General features: G+C 42.5%; 1 protein-coding gene across 6 annotated transcripts in view; it reads left to right on the top strand.

Moving 5' to 3' along the window:
- Nucleotides 1-19,389, top strand: part of DENND2B (DENN domain containing 2B) — a 143,114-nt gene that overhangs the window by 57,846 nt on the left and 65,879 nt on the right. For all 6 annotated transcript variants that reach the window (XM_080975972.1, XM_080975974.1, XM_080975971.1 and 3 more), the window contains one exon: nt 8,310-8,414. In XM_080975972.1, coding sequence (XP_080832098.1) covers nt 8,335-8,414 — 80 coding nt within the window. In that variant the 5' untranslated portion in view covers nt 8,310-8,334. The remainder of the gene's footprint in view (nt 1-8,309; nt 8,415-19,389) is intronic.

Genomic DNA, 19,389 nt, shown 5'->3' on the forward strand with positions numbered 1-19,389 from the left:
GCATCATCACCAGCGCTTTTTATGTTTATGGGGAAAGGGGTTGTGAGAGGAGATGCACTGGGCATTAACAGTATGTAACATGATCATGGCTTGGGCTAGCTCAACTTTCCTCTTTGAAAGGAGAGATAGGGGATGAAGAAGACATGATTGTCACTGTGCCCACATACACAATCATAGAATTGGGAGGGGTCTTGTAGGCCATCTGGTCAAACACATTGTTTGATGCAGCAAATCCCGAGCTAAATAATTTCCTACAGATTATTGCTTTGGTCCCTGCCTGAAGATTTTAGGAGGGAGGGAGCCTCCTACTTCCCCAGGTAATTGGTTATATATTACGTAGATCCTTGTGTGAAGGCTAAGTGGTTGTTGACATCAGAAGCGGATTTAGGGGAGCATGACTGCTGTGTTAGAAACTCAGATATTTAAACTAGGCTCCTTAAACCATTGCTGCAGTCGCCAAAACAGAATGTCTAGTTGCCATTTTTGCCTATTCCAACCTCTTTTTCTTAATGGTGACTGCTCCTGCTCAGGCTGCACAGAAAAAGCAATTTGGCTCCAGAAATTCATTCTGATCGTGCAGAAAAATTAAAATTATACAGGACGGGGTATTAGTGTGTGAAAAAGTCCAGATACAATGATCCCCAGATGGCAGAGATGTCAGGTGGCATCCTGGCACCCAGGCATCTTCACTTGGTCACAAGTGGTCAAAAGCACCTGGCTAATTTTGAACACTGCATGACTGGTTTGGTTGCACTGGGCTTGGAACCTCAGGGGCACTTCAGCTATGATTTAGAACGCAGCACGAGAGGCAGGAGTGCCAAATTTTCACATTGCACAGGGCACCACTGAATTTTAAGATCCCTCGCCCCACCACTGCTGATATTTGCCTTTCCCCCCCAGTCAGAGCATGTGTGGAAAGATCACAGAATGGTCATTTGGCATACCTGGGGAAAAACCAAGCACTTTCCAGAGGCACCTATTCCATACTTCCTTCTCTCTCATTAGTGTTTCATTGTCCAGTATTCCCAATAGTATTCCAGTACTATAAAGAAGTGACACAGAAAACTGCTCCTTAGGAAAATATTTCAAATGGGCTGGGTTATATTTATATAGCTATTCTTCAGCGTGCCCTTTATGCAACAGGGGGAAGGTTTTCTAGTGAAGTAGCCTTTGCTATGCAGTACCTTGACTTTGTATGCGTCTATCGATTTGCCAAGTCAACGCCAAAGCTTTAGATAATATTTCTGGGCATTAACTATGTTAATAGATTCCATACAGAGACTAAGTAAATAACAAATGAAAGCACACTTTATGTAAGCTGCCAGAAAAGTAATAGTTTTTATCAATTTACTTCCAAAATCAGATAAAACTCTGCAAAAGGGGAGAACACCCTGAAGTAAATGTAATCTCCAGTCTTTGGAACCTTTGTAGCTATTGATTGAAGGACTTCTGGCTTTAACGGATGGAAATGAGACCCCCCTAGTCGCCACTTCAGCTGCTGAGGTGTAAAGAAATGTTTATTGGAATCACTCTGAAGCTTAAGAAACTGACTGCACACAAGCCCTTCCGACAGATGGGTCTGCTGGGGAGAGAGGGTTCAGCAGAAGGCATTAGATAGTGCTGTCAAAGTACTTGTCCATTCTAGGCTGTATGTGTGACTTCAAGCTATGTTTTGGTTTTCCACACAGGCATGCTCAAATATATTTTCAGGTTTCCATTACTGTGAACTAAAAAAGGCACACGAAATTTCATGGAAAGGAAAGGCAACATTGGGGAGAAGGGAGTGCCCCAAAGCCACTCACCTCATCCTTTAATACCCTATTATTACCCCCCCACACACCACTCAATCCCGCCCTCCCGCAAAGCACATTTATTCAAATAGTTTGGAAGCCACAAAGCAGGCATATGAGATCTTTATTTACAATTGACCTGTTGAGCGTGCAAGATGTTGGACATATGGACTCTTTGATATTGGCATTATTCAAGTAAAGCTAGCTGGCAAAAATGTGATTGAAACTTTGGTAAACGAAGTAACGTAACTTAGTGGCATAAGGGTATGAGTTAAAAGGTGCCATTTCATTATTTTACATTAAAAATGTATCTTCCCCATCCTTTTCTCAGAAAGAGCCCCAAATGGTAAGGATCTACACAGAAAATGGGAAGGCAAAGAACAGCTGAAGACACGGGGAGGGGGCTCTTTATCTACGTTCTGGCTTTGGTAGAGATCCAAAATTCCAGGCACGTTTTTCTAAAGTTTGGATACCTTTTGATTGAGTTATTTTGATGAAGTTGGTTTCATTTGTTGCATGAAGAATGAGAACTGACCACAGCTTGGAGGCTGCAGCTGGAGTTGGCTGTGCTTTTAAGAATTTATTTGAACTCATGCAAAAGCAAGCTAATAGGGTAGGGACAAGCCCTGGATAATGCTTCTGTTAGCCCAAGAACCATGAGGTTTAATGCAGCTGTGCATTCCAGGCTTAGGGTTAGAGCTGTGCAAATTATTCACAGTAAAATGCTGCTGTAACATTTGTACTGTATTTTCAACAGGGAAAACTTGCCAGCAACATTTTTTGTACATTTCTCAAAACTCCCCTGCTTAGTTTTTTCTATTATTGAAAACCAGCTTATTTTAAAAAAAATTGGCCATCTGAGAATTCATAGAGGCACTGGGAAATGATTACACTTTAATGCAAAAATAGTAACTTTAGCAGGTTATGAAATTTGATTATTTAATGTATTCATGAAGCAGCAAATTTCTTGATGGAGACTTGAAGCCTCTCTGTGTTTTGTTCTACTTAATATTTCCCTGTGGAGTCATCTCAAGTGTTCTCAATATGATTTTTTTCTTTTAATTTAATTAAAAAATGGATGTAAAATGGGATGGTTTTAACCTCCCCCTCCCCGCCCTCCTGGAAATGTAATGAATACATTTCTTCCAGAATGGAACCTGCAAGATGTAGAAATGTTGTTAGCTTTAAATCAGTGAATCTCAAACCTTTTATGAAGGTGCATCAATGAGATCTGAACCTCATTTCTTCTTGGTATCAATGTGCATGAGCATTATTTCTTTATATGGAATTGCCGACCCTCGTTGCCCCATTGCCTCATGCTACAGGCAGACTGATCCAATGTGCACAAGGCATATTTTAAAATTGCATGCTCAGACTTTTGCATGGGTTGGTTTAGCTTAACATTTCCTACATAGCTCAGTTGGTTAGTTGATGCTGATAATGCCAAGGTTGTAGGTTCGATCCCGCATTGCAGGGGGTTGGAATAAATGATCCTCTGGGTCCCTTTCAACTCTACAATTTTATGATTCTATGATTCTACATGGTAGTTGTGCTATCAGCTTGAGAGATCTAGACTGTGCCTGTTAATTTCCAAGCAGAATTCCAAGCACATGTTGGGCCTTAATACTGCTTCTGGGAATACCTTGTATATCTGGCTTTGGGGCTTGTGTATCGATACCCAATGAAACACAATTTCCAGGCCTGCCAAAGTACCTCTTAGCCACTATATGGAGAAGTTGCAAAAAGGGGAATTGTGCAAAGAAATTGTCCCCCATTAGACAATAAACCATTCTGCATGGTCTTCATGGCATAGTCTTGGCTTGAACTTGAAATGCTGTGAGCATTCACAAAAGTGAGCACCTTGTTGAGTGCTTGCAAACAGGATTGAGGTTCGCCTTAGTCTTGTGAGTGCTGGCACTTTCCCTTCACTTCGCAGTATGTGTGTGTGTGTGTGTGTGTGTGTTTGCAAGGGCAGACATTCTGCAGGCTATGGAAGAGAATCTTTTCCCATTAGACCTTCACCTTAGCAGAAATGGCATGCATGGCATCAGTTACCTGCCAGGGATCCTGGGACTGGTGGTTCCTGTCCCACCCCATTGGGGAAAAGTTGCTGTGTTCCATGCCCTGGTCAAAGGTAAGTAAGTTACTTGGTGGTATGGTGCTCCCGCTTCCCTGGCTCCTGAGTTGTGTGGAGAGGGGAGTTCCCAGCCAAACACAATGCCCCCTTCTTTTCGCCCACCCTTCCCTTTAGATCTTTGCTGCCACCAGTTGAAAGATTTTATTTTTCTACAAGGTTGTCTTTCACCAACCAGTCTAAAACTCTCCCGTGTCTCCTTGAGAACACTTTGAAGTAGTGTAGAACTTGGCTTAGACATGGTCTCTGTGTGTTTTTTAATAAAAATAACAGAGACCACAAGGTTTTCTGTAACAAGACTGGAAGTTTACTAAATGGGGGGGGGGTGTAGTTTATAAGAAAAAAGGTTCTAATTTAAGAATGTTTACAAGCAACAAAACATTCCCGGTGTGGGTAATAAACTATAGCAAATAAATGTAGGTTAAAACACTTTCATCTCTCCCCACACTAGACAATCCCTAGGGTAGACTTGTGTTTTCTTTGTCTCCTGAGCTCATACCTTGATCTGTTCATCCTTTCATCCGGTTCCCTGATCTGGCTACATGAGTGCTAATCAGCAAATTGAAGGAAGTATGAGGGTCTTAATTCCCAACTACAGTACCATCCTCAGTTATTCTACCACCTTCTAATCAGTGGCAAAAATCTACAAATTAACCCGTTAACTCCCCAAACACACCTACATGCAAGATTTATAGTTTTATAATAACACAACAGTCCATTTCTGCCACATTTGGTCTTAGTGGGGTGAGGTGGAGGGAGTAGCAGAGGACACTTAATTTGAGTTATATCTATCTGGAGCTCAGGTGGAAGTTCACAACAAGACAGGCTGGAATTGCATAACCTCATAGAGTCTCAGCTAAGCAAGTGAAATTCATAAAAGGTCCAAATGAGACATTTTATGCTACTCAGTCAGCTCAGATTACCACTCCTGAGGCCCAACTCTTTCCTGGAGTGTGGTGAGCTTAAAGGGCACTCTCCTGACTTGGAGCCTATTGCTCTGCCTCCTTCCCTTATGACTCACTACCAACACTGGTGATAGAGAGTGTGACCCCACCCCCCTTGGACATCTCAGATGAATGGGTTGTGATCTTTGGAGATCCCTGTTCAAACTCTGGCTTAGACACAGTGTCCAGGCATGTGGCTGGATCTAGGCCAGGGCTGAGAAATCTGGGGCCCTCTAGATGCTGTTGGACAGCAGCTCCCATTGTCCCTTACCGTTGGCCATGCAGGCTGGGACTGATGGGAATTGAACAACAACTGGAAGGCCACAGATTCCTCATCTCTGGTCTGGCCTTTCTGTGGCCTTTGCTGCTGCGGCTGCTGCTTCTGATGTGGCCCCTGCTTATCTCGGTCGGAGTCATAGTTGCTGCTCAGGGTAGAATGGGGTCACCATAGGATGGCCAAAGGCTCAAGGCTTTACAAGGATTTAGTTTAAGTGCTACCAAAAGCTCAGTGATGTAATTTGTCCATGGTGGTTGCTAAAGGGTACTGGTGCAGCTGCATGAATTGATTAACTTGGTAATGAACATCTGTGCTGGGTGGTGTAGCCAGATTCTTCTATCCATCCAGACAGGTCACTTTGTTCTGTTGCATGAACTGCAACCATCCTTCCTGTGGTTGCTACTGCTGTGAGTGTGGGCTATGCCTGCATGTGCTGATTGCCACAGGATGCCCGCTTTGTGCCCCTGCTGATGTCAGTTCTGCATCTAGGGCTGGTGGTTTGTGTCTTTGCAGTGGATCTCTGTTCTTTGTCTTGCTTGTGAGTGTTGTGCTAAGCATCTCCCTTGCCCAAACACAAAGGGATCATAGCAATCAATGAGAGGGATGCACAGGATATGATTGCTGGGACTGAAATGATGGTTCAGTTCATTAATTGAGGTTTGAACTATTTCCCTTTTCCCTTGTGTGAATCAGGCAGATCATTTCTGATGTTTAGTGTAGATAGATAAATGATCTAGGAAAACCCCTTGATGATTTCTGAAACAGAAAGCAAGTGGTTCTTTGGTTAAAAAAACTTGTTAACTACTCTCAAAATATAATTTGTACTGCAGAAGATAAATCAACTAAAACCAATTCGTTTGACAGCTTTAGCAATTTTCAGTCATGTTCTTTTCCCCTTTGATCTCTAATTCTTTCCAGACGGAGTGTGTCTAAAATGATTCCATTCCTTCTTCAAGTATCCAAATCTAATTTTTATTTCTCTTGTGTGGAGAGGAGTCATTTATTTATTTACTAGATTTATAGGCCATATTTTAGATATGAATTCCTAAGGCAGTTTCACAGACCTACATGATGGTACTGAAAATGGTTGGGCTTCAGGCTACATAAGTAATATTTCCATGTCCAGTTGCACAGATGGCACGTCCTTTGGGAACACTGGTGCTGCTGGAGAAAGTGCTCATGCAACTGTGTCATCTATGTGATTGGCATGTGTCCTTGCTATTGATGTGTCATGGAGGGCGAGTAACAGGAATCAATTTTGGGTGTAGATGCCACACTGCATTTGCCACGTACTCTATGAATTAGACCTTATTTACAGATTGCAGATGCACATATGATTTCATAATTATAATTATTATAATTTATGCCGCCCATCTAACTGGGTTGCCCCAGCCACTCTGGGCGGCTTCCCACAACTAAAGCATTAAGCACAGCAAAACATCAAACATTATAAACTTCCCAATACAGGACTGCCTTGTGATGTCTTTGGAAAGTTGTGTAGATAACCTGTTTGACACCTGATGGAAGGGCGTTCCACAGGATGGGTGCCACTACCGAGAAAGTCCTCTGCCTGGTTCCCCGTAACGAAACAGCCAGAAGGCCCTCTGAACTGGACCTCAGTGTCTGAGCTGAACAACAGGGATGGAAACACTCCTTCAGGTATACAGGGCTGAAGCTGTTTAGGGCTTTAAAGGTCAGCACCAACATATAGGTCCACTGACCACATGGTTGACTGGATGGTTGCAGGACCAGTGCAGGATGCTTCTTCAGTCCAAACTGGTCCTCAGCCTACACAATGAATAAGAACATTGCAAGGTCACTGCAGGCCACATGTAGCTGTCATACCTGGATTTCGACTTTTGGCCTGGAGCTGTCCCAGCAAGAGAGGTACATTTCTTTTCCAGGCATATTTGTCCAGCATTTTATTTTGTGTTGCTGCAGTGAACCAGGAGCATGGGCATTGCTTTGTCACACAGTGAGAAACATGAGACACATCATCCTCTGAGCTCCTTGCAGGAAGAGTGGGATACAAATGTAACAAATAATAAAAGTTGTGTTTGAAGTAGATTTGTGGGTTTTTACTTATGGTGCTTGTATCCCCGCTGCAAACGGACCATGGTTGGTAGTTAATGCTGTGTTATTTGCCGTCCTTCAGAGAAGGAAGATGACATGAGGTGTGTGGTTGCTGTAAACATCTGGATTCAGTTTAATTTGAGGAATATTGCAGATCTGAGAGGATTTGGGTCAAACCTGTCAGTGGAACTTTTCATTAAGCAGGCTGTTTATTTTACATTTACTATGGGAAGCCTAAGGGTTGCAGCAATAATCTGGTTCCCATGTGCTATCCACTGTAAACAAGAAAAGTATGTACAGTATCTCAGAGAAAGTCCCTGCCCCCATCAGCTTGTACTTTAAGAAATAGAGACAGCACAGAGGGCAATAAGATATTTGTAAGCATAATAATCTTCAAGATATTGTGACTTTTTGAGAACAGCAAGGGGTTGTATCTTTTGGTTTAGTTAGTTGTTATTTGCAGAAGGTCTAGAAAGATAAATGCAGGTGTCCTTGGAAGACCTTGTGCTCTATCGCCAGCTTGGGGAACTGTATGAAGGAGAGCTAGGTTTGAGAGAAGAAAATTACATATTGTACAAGTCTTTGCGTTAGGACCATAATCAACTTATCTTTGATATGTTTTTGGGCAGGCTTGTACATCTTATAAATTATGATATACTGTATCCTATCAAGACATTGCACAGTCTGTGAGTTCTGCCATGGTTTCCAATGCTCATTTTAAACCTTTTGCTTTAGGATTGAGCTCTGTCATTTGTTATTACAGTTGTGACACTCTTTAAAAAAATGCTATCATAATTATCCCAGTCCCAATTTAATGAGAGAAAGTGGCAAAGTAAGGACAATGGTTTCATTCTTCTAACGTACTTTTCTGTGGTTTTAGTTTCTTGTCTAAACATGACTCAAATCTGAATCTTACCTGAGCTGCTGTTTGACTTTTTGCAACATTGAAAAGAGTAGTTATGTTTAGGTAACACGTTCAAAACTTTTTTCGACAGTCTTTTCCATGCACTAGAAACATTTCTTATTAAGCTGTGTTGGAAAAAGTCTCTGGTTCAATGGGTTTGCTTTGGATTTTATTTCCCCTTACCCAGGTTTCCCGGTTTATAGAGAGCAGAAATGACCATGACTGCCAACAAGATTGCCAGTGTCACCAAGAGAGCTGGAGGAAGTAAAGTGCCTCGGGATAGTCTCGATAGGTAAGTGGAAAGCAATATGTTTATGGGCTTTTGTTGCCTGATTCCAATTTGCTTCCTGCTCTCCCACCCCAACAGAAAGCAATGCTCTGACCCATAGATCTATGAAACTTATCCTTTATAGGAGGAGGCCCATTTCTGAACCCAGAGTCTCCTGGCCCTGCTTCTCTTCCTTCCTGTTTCTCTCTTCACCAGGACTCTCCAAATATACAAGCAGCAATAAGAGCAGCAGCCTTCCCCCTCCCCTTTCCCTTCTTTTGGGCAGGCTGGGCCTGGAAGGAGGGGACAAGTGAATGTGTGATGGTGATGGTGGCAGGAGGGCTCCCCTTGAGGGCATCTTGTTCAAGAGCCCCTTAGCATATGGAGCCAACACTGGATCCAGGGGGTAATGTGTATAGAAACCTTGGCATACAGGTCATCTTGGGTCTCCTTACTAATCACATCCTTGGCCATGTTATGTAAATATACAATTGCTAAGCCCTGACTCGGTGATCTTGCAAGCAGCAAAGCAATGTTTTTTTTTAAACATCAACATGAAACTGCTGATATTTTCTGTTCAGAGACTTGGAGTGAGTTGCCATCAGTATACTGATGAAACAAATCTCCCTTTTTCATCTGAACCAAGTAAGGCACCTATAAAGGCCAAATGCACTGTTTGAGTGTCTCTTGACCTGGCACTACTCCTAGATTTGCAGCTGGTCTATATGACCCGGAGTACTTTTATCTTCTGGCTACTTATGGGAAAAGGTGATCTGGTCCCTGTTATACATACCTTGGCAACCTCGTGGCTGAGCTTTGTGGTGTGCTTCACCTGGAGTTCCTTTGAACATTTGTGAAAATTTCAATCTATGGTAAAGTGCCATCCTGGGCCCTCTGCCCAGCTCTGACACCTGCCCATTTTTTAAAAAATCAACACCTCCTCTTTTATTTTCTTGCTCCAAGCAACTTCTTCCATGTTTTCTTTTTTGGTGGTAGGGGAGAAGGTGGTTCCCCACAAAAACATGGCGGTGGTCATATTCACTCCCTACAATGCCCTAGGATTACTTAACTCTTAGGGCATTTGGGGGCAAGTCCAAAATGACATCTGGAAATAGTTTGGCACTGGAGTGCAAAAAATTAAAAGAAAAATGAGCCCCAGCAGCTGCCTGAGTATACTTTATGATGGTCCTGGGCCTGCAAAATATCTTCCAGTATCTTCTGCATAAACCTGCTTGTGTGATTAGTTGTCAGATGGGGCCTTCTTCCAAGTATCTGTATCCTCTGACATTAGGTTAGTTGTCAAAAGGAACATTCTTGGTGGTGGTGCCCTAGAGAGATTCTGTTCTCCCTCCCCATCTCCCATCCCCCAGCAAGCTGCTGAGCCCTGGGCTAAAGTGATTGTTCATTTAAAAATGGAATTTGAAGTCTGCTTCTGACCTCTAGTTTAAACTTAAAACTATGGCTAGTGTCCAGCTCTGTGCAGATGTGATGCTAGCTTCAGTTACTGTTGGGGAAAAAGAGATAGGGGAACTCAAAAAGTTGATGGGAGGAGGAATGAGCCCAAGGGAGACACAAACACAGTTCTGAGTGGGACTCCGATTCCCTTAACTATGTTTAAGGCTCCAGTGGAGCCAGTTCAAAATAAGGCACTGCTGTGGGATTCTGGAAAAATTCAAAGCTTCTTATAGGATGTGATTTAGCCAAAGCACGTTTGTCTTTCTCCTCATACTGGAACTCAGGAATACCCGCTGAAGATGATGAACAGTCAGTTGAGAGCATGTGGGATCAACTGTCCCCTGCCCCCGACAGTGTATAATTAAGATTATTGTGTATACTATGCCATCAGTGTACATGGCACCACACCTTGTGTACATGTGCACATTGTCAGGGTGGACAATCTCCAAGACTTCCTAAGCGAAAGTCCAGACCTGGGAGTAAAGAAGTTCAGAACCACTATTTTCAATACAATTTTTTTTTGGTACTAGTGTCAAAAATCTTGAAAAAACAAGTGTGTAAGTTCTACATGCCTGTCCACAAGCTCCACATCTCTCTTCTTCTCACTATGACCAACATTTATTTTTAAAGGTTTATTTCAGTAATGAATAATATATTTAAAGGCAAGCATAGGCATGAGAGTTGGCACATCACTGAGTTACAGACTCATGAGAGAAACCTTCCAATATGTCATGCTAGCAGCCTGACTCCTTCGTTTCATGTAATCTACTTGGCTGACTTTCCTTTGGGAGGCCATGCCCTGAGTCATTGGGAAGATTTCTTCCTTTTTAATAAGACTTAAATCAACAGAAGCAGCACTTGAATTAATTTTCATTTAACACTTGGAGGGATTCATTCTAAACACATTTTGAAAAGAAAGAAACTACTACAAAACACCCACACTGAGAAATCTAGCTGCTCGTTTAATCTGGGATTTGACCAGAAGTACTGCAGACAAACAGCTTCTGGTCTGCAAGTGGCAGAATTGTGATGTTTTGACTATCAGTGTTAAAGGGAGTTCTAATTTTCTTGCAGAAAATGGCAGTCTTGCCAATATAGCTGTCTTTCCTTCAGGAGAAATGACTGCCTCTGCCATGAATTAAGTTTGTACACATCAGTTGCCCTTTGCTAGCAAGTAACTGCGTCTTCCTCCAAGATTTGTGAATCTGAGGGGTTAACAAAAACCACAGTCCTATTACCATGGCAGAAATATCTGTATCGTGAGGCTGGATAGAAAAAGCTTGCTCTTGGGGAAATACTCTCACCAAACCAAATCAAACCAAACCAAACCAGACTATCTATCTGAATATTTTCCTGACCACAGTCAGGAAAAATTGAGGCAAAAACTGACAAGTAAGTCCAGACACCCAAACTTTATGACATATACCCATCTGCAGTTACTGGTGGTTGTAACAGTGAACCTCAGCCCAAGTTGGCTTTGTGCCTGCTTAATGCCCTAAGCAAGAGTAAATTATAGGAACCAGAAATGGAGAGTCTGTTGAAAGAAATGTAATATTAATATTAAAACTTACAGGAATTCTGTAAGTGTCATATCATATGAAAGGCGTTCACTGAAACTATTCTTTATTCCTTAATAAGAAAAGCAAGCAAGGGGCAGAGGGCAGCATTAAATTCAAAAGTAGATAAAAAGGAGGGAAACAGCAGCAATTTATCAGTAGAAGCATATAAATAAGGCCTTTGGCACTGAAAAGGCAAAATACTCAGTACCATGTGTGCCCCCTTGGGGAGAAAATTGTACCATTTGGGTAACACCTCTGAGTAAGTCCTTTCCACTGGTCACCATTGACTTCGCCAGGTACTGGTGAGGCCACCAGAAAAAGACATGTCACAATCCCAGACTATACTGTATAGGACTTCAAAGGTTAAAACCAGCATTTTGAATTGCGCTTGGAGATGAGCTAGTATCTAGTACAACTATTTTAAGAATTGGGCTATGTACACACCATGCATTTAATATATGTGACTTTCCCCAAAGAATCCTGGGAACTGAACTTTACCCTTCACAGATTTACATTTCCCAGTACCTTTAATAAACTACAGTTCCCAGGATTCTTCGGGGAAAGTCGTGTGTTTTAAATGTATGGTGGCCTTGGTGTGATATGTTCCCATTCTTTCTGGGTGGGTGGGTGGTAGAGTGGCCTGAGGGAGAGAGAGAAAGGCAACCAAGAGAGGGTGGTACCTACAGTCCCTCAAAATTCAAGATGTGACCATGGACCCCAAAAGATTTGTCTAATCTGGAGGCCATCAGAACGTAGATAACAGAGGCCAGGCTACGTCTGGTTGTTGCACTGAAAGAAACTGAGAAGAAGAAGTGGGGTGTTTATAACAGAAAGAGACAGTAGTGGCTAGTGTGGAGGGGCAGAGCCATGGAACCGCCAAGACATCAATGCAGTTTACCTGGATGGCACTGGGGCAGGGCAAAGCAGAAGCAAACCCACAACTGTGCTGAGTCTCTGGTGGCAGCACTGCATTGACTCTCCCAATGCTTCCACACACCCCTGACCTCGCTGCTGTCTAGGTAAGCTGCAGCAATGCTAGTGCTGAGAGGGCAGCTCAGCAGCTCTGATCCACCATACTGAATGCCATAGGACCGAGATGAAAGTTAGCCAGTCAGCTGCTCATAGGCAGGCCCAAGAAGAGAAAGTAATTTCATTCATTAGGCTACCCTAGAAGCGTCACTGCTGCTGCAGTGCAACTGTGGTCACATGCAGGAGATTCCAGCCTCACCGCTCAGAATTAAAGACCAGTCACAGCTAGCTTAGCTTGAGAAACATGCACCTGACCTTGGGTGCGAGCATAAATAAAGTGGTATACTTGCATCAAGGGTGTGTGAGCAACTACTGCAGGACCATTTGAAGCGCCTTTGAAAGGTCCCTTTTGAAACAGAAAGAGCCAGCAGCATTGATATTTCTTCCTGCCTAAACAGTTCACTTTTGGCCTTCAAATTAAATGAGATCATGTTTGGAATCATACAACAAAACAGAATAAATGTTGATGGCAGAAAGCCTGATGTCCTTTTAAAGAATTTGTTTTTCTTGCCTTTAGTATGTTTGAAAGGAGGACACTGGTGTCCATTAATACTTAGATCTTCTTCAGAGATATCTTTGTCTGGTGGAGTTGCATCATTCCTTTTGAGCCTTGTGTCAGGATCTCCACAGTGCAGAAAATGACTGGAAATAACAGCTTAATAGAAGCTATGGGGCACAGGGTCTTGCTGTTGTGCAGTGGTTAAGACTCAGTGTGGTGTCGTGGTTTAGAGCAGTGGACTTGTAATCTGGTGAACCGGGTTCACGTCCCCGCTCCTCCACATGCAGCTGCTGGGTGACCTTGGGCTAGTCACACTTCTTTGAAGTCTCTCAGCCTCACTCACCTCACAGGGTGTTTGTTGTGGGGGAGGAAGGGAAAGGAGAATGTTAGCCACTTTGGGACTCCTTAGGGATATCAAATCCAAACTTGTCTTCTTCTTCTGTTGTATGTAGGGTCCACTCTGATTAGTGCTTCTCCTACCCTGTGAGTCCAGAGTTTTCGCAAAAAGTCGTGCCATTTAGTGTAATAATAAAGTGTAATAATAAAACAAAAATCAAACCAATAAAGGTAGCGATTTAAACTTGGTGCAGCATATGATCTGGTATGTTTGAATAAGATAATAGACCTTAGCACTTTGTCCTGCATGACATGCTGAGGACGGCATGGCGGAACCATAATTATTATATTATTTCCTGCTTTGTAGCTAAATCTAGTCTCCAGGGTGGCTTACATTTAAAAATGGTCACAAGATGCAATATCTTTATGTATGATGAGAGGAGAAGAAATGTGGAAGGTATTTGAAGCTCACTGTTCTAGCTTCATGTTTTCTTTCTTTCTTTCTTTGACCTAGTTGACACATAGCACTAAGCCATAGCTTGTTTACCAAACCATGAGTTGTCCCACAGATGATCAAGCAAACTGTGTCTTGTTTTTCCAAATGTTTGTTTTGCATCTGCTTTTGCCTCATGCCTTTGTAGTTTGGTGAGTTTCTGGGGTCGGGTGGTCAAGCAAACTATGGTTAGGGGAGGTTGTAAGGTTCATAACACAAAGCCATAGTTAAAATAGGGTTCATAACCCAGCAACAAACTATGGCTTAACATCTTGCTTTGTTGGCAGTAAACAAACCATAGTTCAACTGTTGAGCAGGGTTCACATATAACTCTTAAGACAGGGGTCAGCAAACTTTTGCAGGAGGGGGCCAGTCCACTGTCCCTCAGACCTTGTGATGAATCAAAAGCCCAGAAGGGAGGAAAGGAGATTATTACTTCAGTTTTGACACTTAAAATGTAGCACACACTTTTACAGATAGCCAGAAGCTTACTGGTTCTGCTCGAACAGCATGAAATCTAGATCAAGAAACCCTATCATTGGGCTGGCTGTATATATGTCAAGAGACCAACTTTTCATACTTTTATTTCACCATGCCCAAATGGTGTAGTGCCTGCATATATAGTTTCCTGAAAAGCAGTAGCAGAAAAACCAAAATATTGAGGAAATACATTGAAAAGCATCCAAATGCAGAACCAACAACCCAATCTGGAGTCAATAACACATTATGCTGCTGCTTTCCCCTCCCTCCCTCCTCCTCCTCACCCCATTAATAATCACAGTCTTCTGCTACAAATACTAGTAGGACTTGTAGGTTTTTGGCCAGACATTATGACCCAAAATTAATAGAAAAATGCATGTTTGTCATATTTTGGGATGAGTGACAAAAGAGGTTTATTATTTTAACAAAGATCTTGATCGTTCAAAAATTGGCTGTAGAGTTGAACAAAATAGTTGGTTTTAAAGAGATGTGCTGAAAGTAGGCAGTATGCCAATTTGTGCTAGCTTTTTAAAAAAATAAAAATAAAAAAACCCATTCAGCTAGAATAGGGGTTCGCCAACCTCTTTGGGCCCATGGGCCCATTTGAAAACTGAATCATAGAATCATAGAATCATAGAGTTGGAAGAGACCACAAGGGCCATCGAGTCCAACCCCCTGCCAAGCAGGAAACACCATCAGAGCACTCCTGACATATGGTTGTCAAGCCTCTGCTTAAAGACCTCCAAAGAAGGAGACTCCACCACACTCCTTGGCAGCAAATTCCACTGGAGAGACTGTCATGAACACCACATGTGTGCATGGCAGCTAAGCACATGCAAGCATGCTGATAATTTGCAGGGGAAAGTGTGATCTTCACTGAGAGAGAAGCTTGGGAGAAAAGAGTTAGCCTGCCCTCCTCAGCTACATTCTCCAGGAAGATCATCCCCCATGCAACAATTAGACTTGAAAAAAGCCTTCTATTGTAGCCAACAGCAGTTCCATCCCTCCAAGCCTAACTACAACTGGCAATGCATGGTGCATATGTGTGTGTCACAGCTGGGAAGGGAAGGGTTAACCCTTACCCTCCCCTGTTGTAGCACCCACCCTCCATTGTATTGCACTTCAAAGAAGATAGCTATTGGCTACAAGAGAAGGCCCCTTTCAATTCTAATTTTAGCAAGAGTCCCAGAGAAGGCCTCTGTGGCATCAAGTGTCCTTCTGGGTACTGTGTTGGTGATCTGTGAACTAGAATTCATATGCAAATAGGATGCATATAGACATAAAAAAACAAGAGCCAGCACACTTCTCTCTCTTTTTGTCCTACTTTTGTTGTGCTGTAGCTCTTCTGCATTGCAGAACAACTAAAAAATGCAGAACAAACCCATCACTATTGCACCATTATTATGTCAATAATATGTTGAAGATTACACCCCCAATAAAATACATTTCTGCAAGGGCACTGTGTGCCGTAGCGGTCAACATTTCCCTTTTTTAAAGGGAAATTCCCTTATTCCGAATAGGATTTCCCTTAAAAAAAGGGAAAAGTTGACAGCTATGCTGTGTGCTTCCCGAGACTGTTAAACAGTTTGATGTACATCTGTGCATTTCAGTGGGTGTCAGAAGAATAAGCCCATACCTGTAATTGGGCACACATGCTCAGGAGAAGGTTTGAGTGATTTTAGTTCTAGTCACCTATATGGAAGATTACAGCCTGCATCTTCTTGATGACGTTGTGGACAGGGATCACACATTACTCATGGAAACCAATGAGAGGGAAAAGGTTTCCAGATAAAATATTGAGTTAGGAAGGTTCAAATATCATTGAACCTGGGGTGCAAATATTCCATTTCAAATAAAGGTAAAGGTAAAGGGACCCCTGACCATTAGGTTCAGTTGCGGATGACTCTGGGGTTGCAGTGCTCATCTCTCGTTACTGGCCGAGGGAGCCGGCGTACAGCTTCCGGGTCATGTGGCCAGCATGACTAAGCTGCTTCTGGCAAACCAGAGCAGCGCACGGAAACGCCGTTTACCTTCCCACCGGAGCGATACCTGTTTATCTACTTGCCCTTTGACGTGCTTTCAAACTGCTAGGTTGGCAAGAGCAGGGACCAAGCAACGGGAGCCCACCCCGTCATAGGGATTTGAACCGCCAGCCTTCTGATTGGCAAGTCCTAGGCTCCGTGGTTTAACCCACAGTGCCACCCGCGTCCCATGAAAAGCAATGAGGGGAAAGAGGTTTGAGATAAAATATTGAGTTAGGAAGGTTCAAATATCATTGAACCTGGGGTGCAAATATCATTCTATTTCAAATACACCATTAGTAAAACCACATGTATGTTTCATATTGAATAGCTTCATTGATGTACAGGTGACTCTCAATTTGTGTGCGGTTTATGTTCCAGGGAAAACACGCTAAGCCAGTCATGTATACATTGGGTTCAATGACGGGTGGAATTTCTTTTTTAGCAGATGTCCGCCTCCTTTTTATTTTTTATTTTTTTGCCAAGCACGTAAAGCTGAATGCTCGCAAGTTAAATGTTTGTAAGATGCTAGTTACCTGTCTTGTAAGCAAGCTTTCCTTCCTTCCTTCCTTCCTTCCTTCCTTCCTTCCTTCCTTCCTTCCTTCCTACTAGAAGACTCATTTACTGACAAAAGAGACTTGAGTAATTGCTTCATATTTTCTGAGATAAGGTTTTGAGCACAACCCTACCACTGCTTTGTCATAACTATCTGTGACCTATACTGACTGGCTTCCAAGACACTGACTGGCTTGGAAACAAATGAGAAGTAGCAGAAGACAGGAGAGAAACCTGTTTGACTACTGCCACTAGCCTCACCCCCCCCAGGCAATTTCTTAGCCACTTCCTTTCCAGAAGCAAAAACAAATTTGTGAGGATAATCTGGTCATGTTCTGCGCAGAGGGAAACATGAGGAGGCAGGCACAGGAAATAGTTATTGCATCATTCATTATTTTATGTGGTTAGTTTTCTCCCTCAAGCTGGTCTACCATGACTTGACTCATAACATGGAGGAGACTTTCCTGGAGAATCAGCTGTTCTTTGGTAAAGAAGATGAGGGCAGATGGAGATGACTAACTCTCCTCTTTCATCACCAGCATTCACAGGTACAACAGGAGCCAGGCCCTTCTTTGCATCCATTTGCATGAAGGCTGTCTGGGGGTTTTTTTTGTATGTGTTTCTTTTTTAAATGCAGGCAGAAAAAGAAGTGTCTCTACTAGAAAAATGAGTTGTTTCCTTAGGTATTCACAAAACTTAGCAAAGATAATCAAATCAGCTTAGGCTGAATTAGGTATTATGAGAGCCATGTGGCTACCACTGAAAGCAGAAGCCTCATTTCTCATTCTTCCACCCCTTCTAATGTCTGATTCAAGTTTTGTGACGTAATGTCTCTTTTTGTCTGACCATTTCCTAACTGTTATTTCTGGATTGTACTGCTCAGTAATTTGATATTTGTGGATTAATTTTGTCTTACTATATTGGTTTCCTATTTTAAATTGCTTCATTATTTTTTATATTAAGTGGTAGGTTGGTAGGTAGGTAATGTCAGCGAGCTAAGTTTTCCTACCTTCATTAGTAGTAGCAGCCAATGCAGTGGGGTTTGGATGGGAAAACCTCAAGCATGTTGACATCACATCTTGCATTTTTGGATTCACTAGACATTATGGAAGAGGAGGAGGACGAAATGTGATGTTGCTATCTTGATGGAAACCACATGGCTCCTGCGATGGCTAGTTCCAGCTTGTCATGGAGTTAAGAAAAGTGATCACTTCAATAATCACCATGTTGGCCTCATATTTGAATGTATAAAACTCCTTTACAGCAGCTGATTCTGATCTGTTCAACTTAAAATATAGGCCGCCTCTATATTCCTGAAAGTTATGTTCAGCTTTACCATAACATTTCCATAGGGCCCTTCTCAAATGAAATGCCAGAATCAATGGCAAGGTTTTCTTTTTTTTAAGGTGGCATTCCCCAGTTATCATTAATATCCATTCTCTTCCTTTAAGCATTGAAAGGAATAAATCTGATAGAATTTGAAATCTGAAAACTATCAAGGGCATGTTTAACCTGATATTTAACATGAATTTGAACAATTTTGAGCAAAACTCAGGGGTGGTTCATAAATTACACAGAAGCAGAGAAATAGAGTAAGGTTTCAACTTCTGCTGCAATTGCAGAGATTTGTGGGCCCCAGTGAACCCCCAGGACTCATAGAATATTCTGCAGGTGAGATCAGAGTCCAATTTCAAGCACTGCAGTAAAAGTGTGGAAAGGAAAAGTGCAAGTGTCTTTTTCTTCAATTTATGCCCACTTCTGTGTAATATATGAGCCAGTATGTTAGCATAACTAGATAGTTCTGGGTATGCTACAACTACTCCTAACTTCTGACAACTGTGCCATTGTCAGAAGCCGTTAGTCCACAATGCTTGTAGTACTCCAGCCTGACTTGCAGTCAGTTGGCATCCGTCTGTCTCAGAAGACACTGCAGGAATATGCCTTTGAGGGAGAGTTCAAACTGCTGGAAGGTTACAGAGCCTGCTGTGGCTGTAGAGACCGATACCAAAGTGACATGTTTTGTTGTAGCTGGGGCAGATGAAAGTGTCCAGTTGTGCTGCTGCAGATGCACTATGGCATTTCTTCTCTCTGCGCTCTGCCCAGAAGTCATTTCTCCTCTGGTCACTGTTGTGGATACATGACTTGACTGCCTGTCTCCAGGCACTGTGGTCATCTGCAATGGATTCCCAGAGGGCAGGGTTGAATTGTCAGGTGTAGTCGGTCCACAATGCTTGTAGTACAGTACTCCAGCCAGATTTGCAATAGTGGAATGGACACTGCCCTTGAAATATGTTGTTGCCTGGCCTGCTTCTGTTTTGCTTAAGAATGTGTTCTATGGGATATGTATTTTGAGTTTTAAAGGTTTCTTCTTTTCCTGCTGTTGGCCTATGTTCTCTGGGGAGCCCATAACTAAGGTCAACTTTTGGTCTTCATCTCATTACTCCAAACCTACTGCACAATGTTCTATTTTTGGTTCTCTTAAATGATGGTGTTTTTTTTGTTTGTTTGTTTGTAGAAGGCAAGATCCTCTGTATTTTAAGATGCTTGGCAGACTGTACAACTAAATGTTTCT

The sequence above is a fragment of the Podarcis pityusensis genome (genome assembly GCF_964106645.2).
Source record: "Podarcis pityusensis genome assembly, chromosome: 1".
In the NCBI taxonomy this organism is placed as follows: domain Eukaryota; kingdom Metazoa; phylum Chordata; class Lepidosauria; order Squamata; family Lacertidae; genus Podarcis; species Podarcis pityusensis.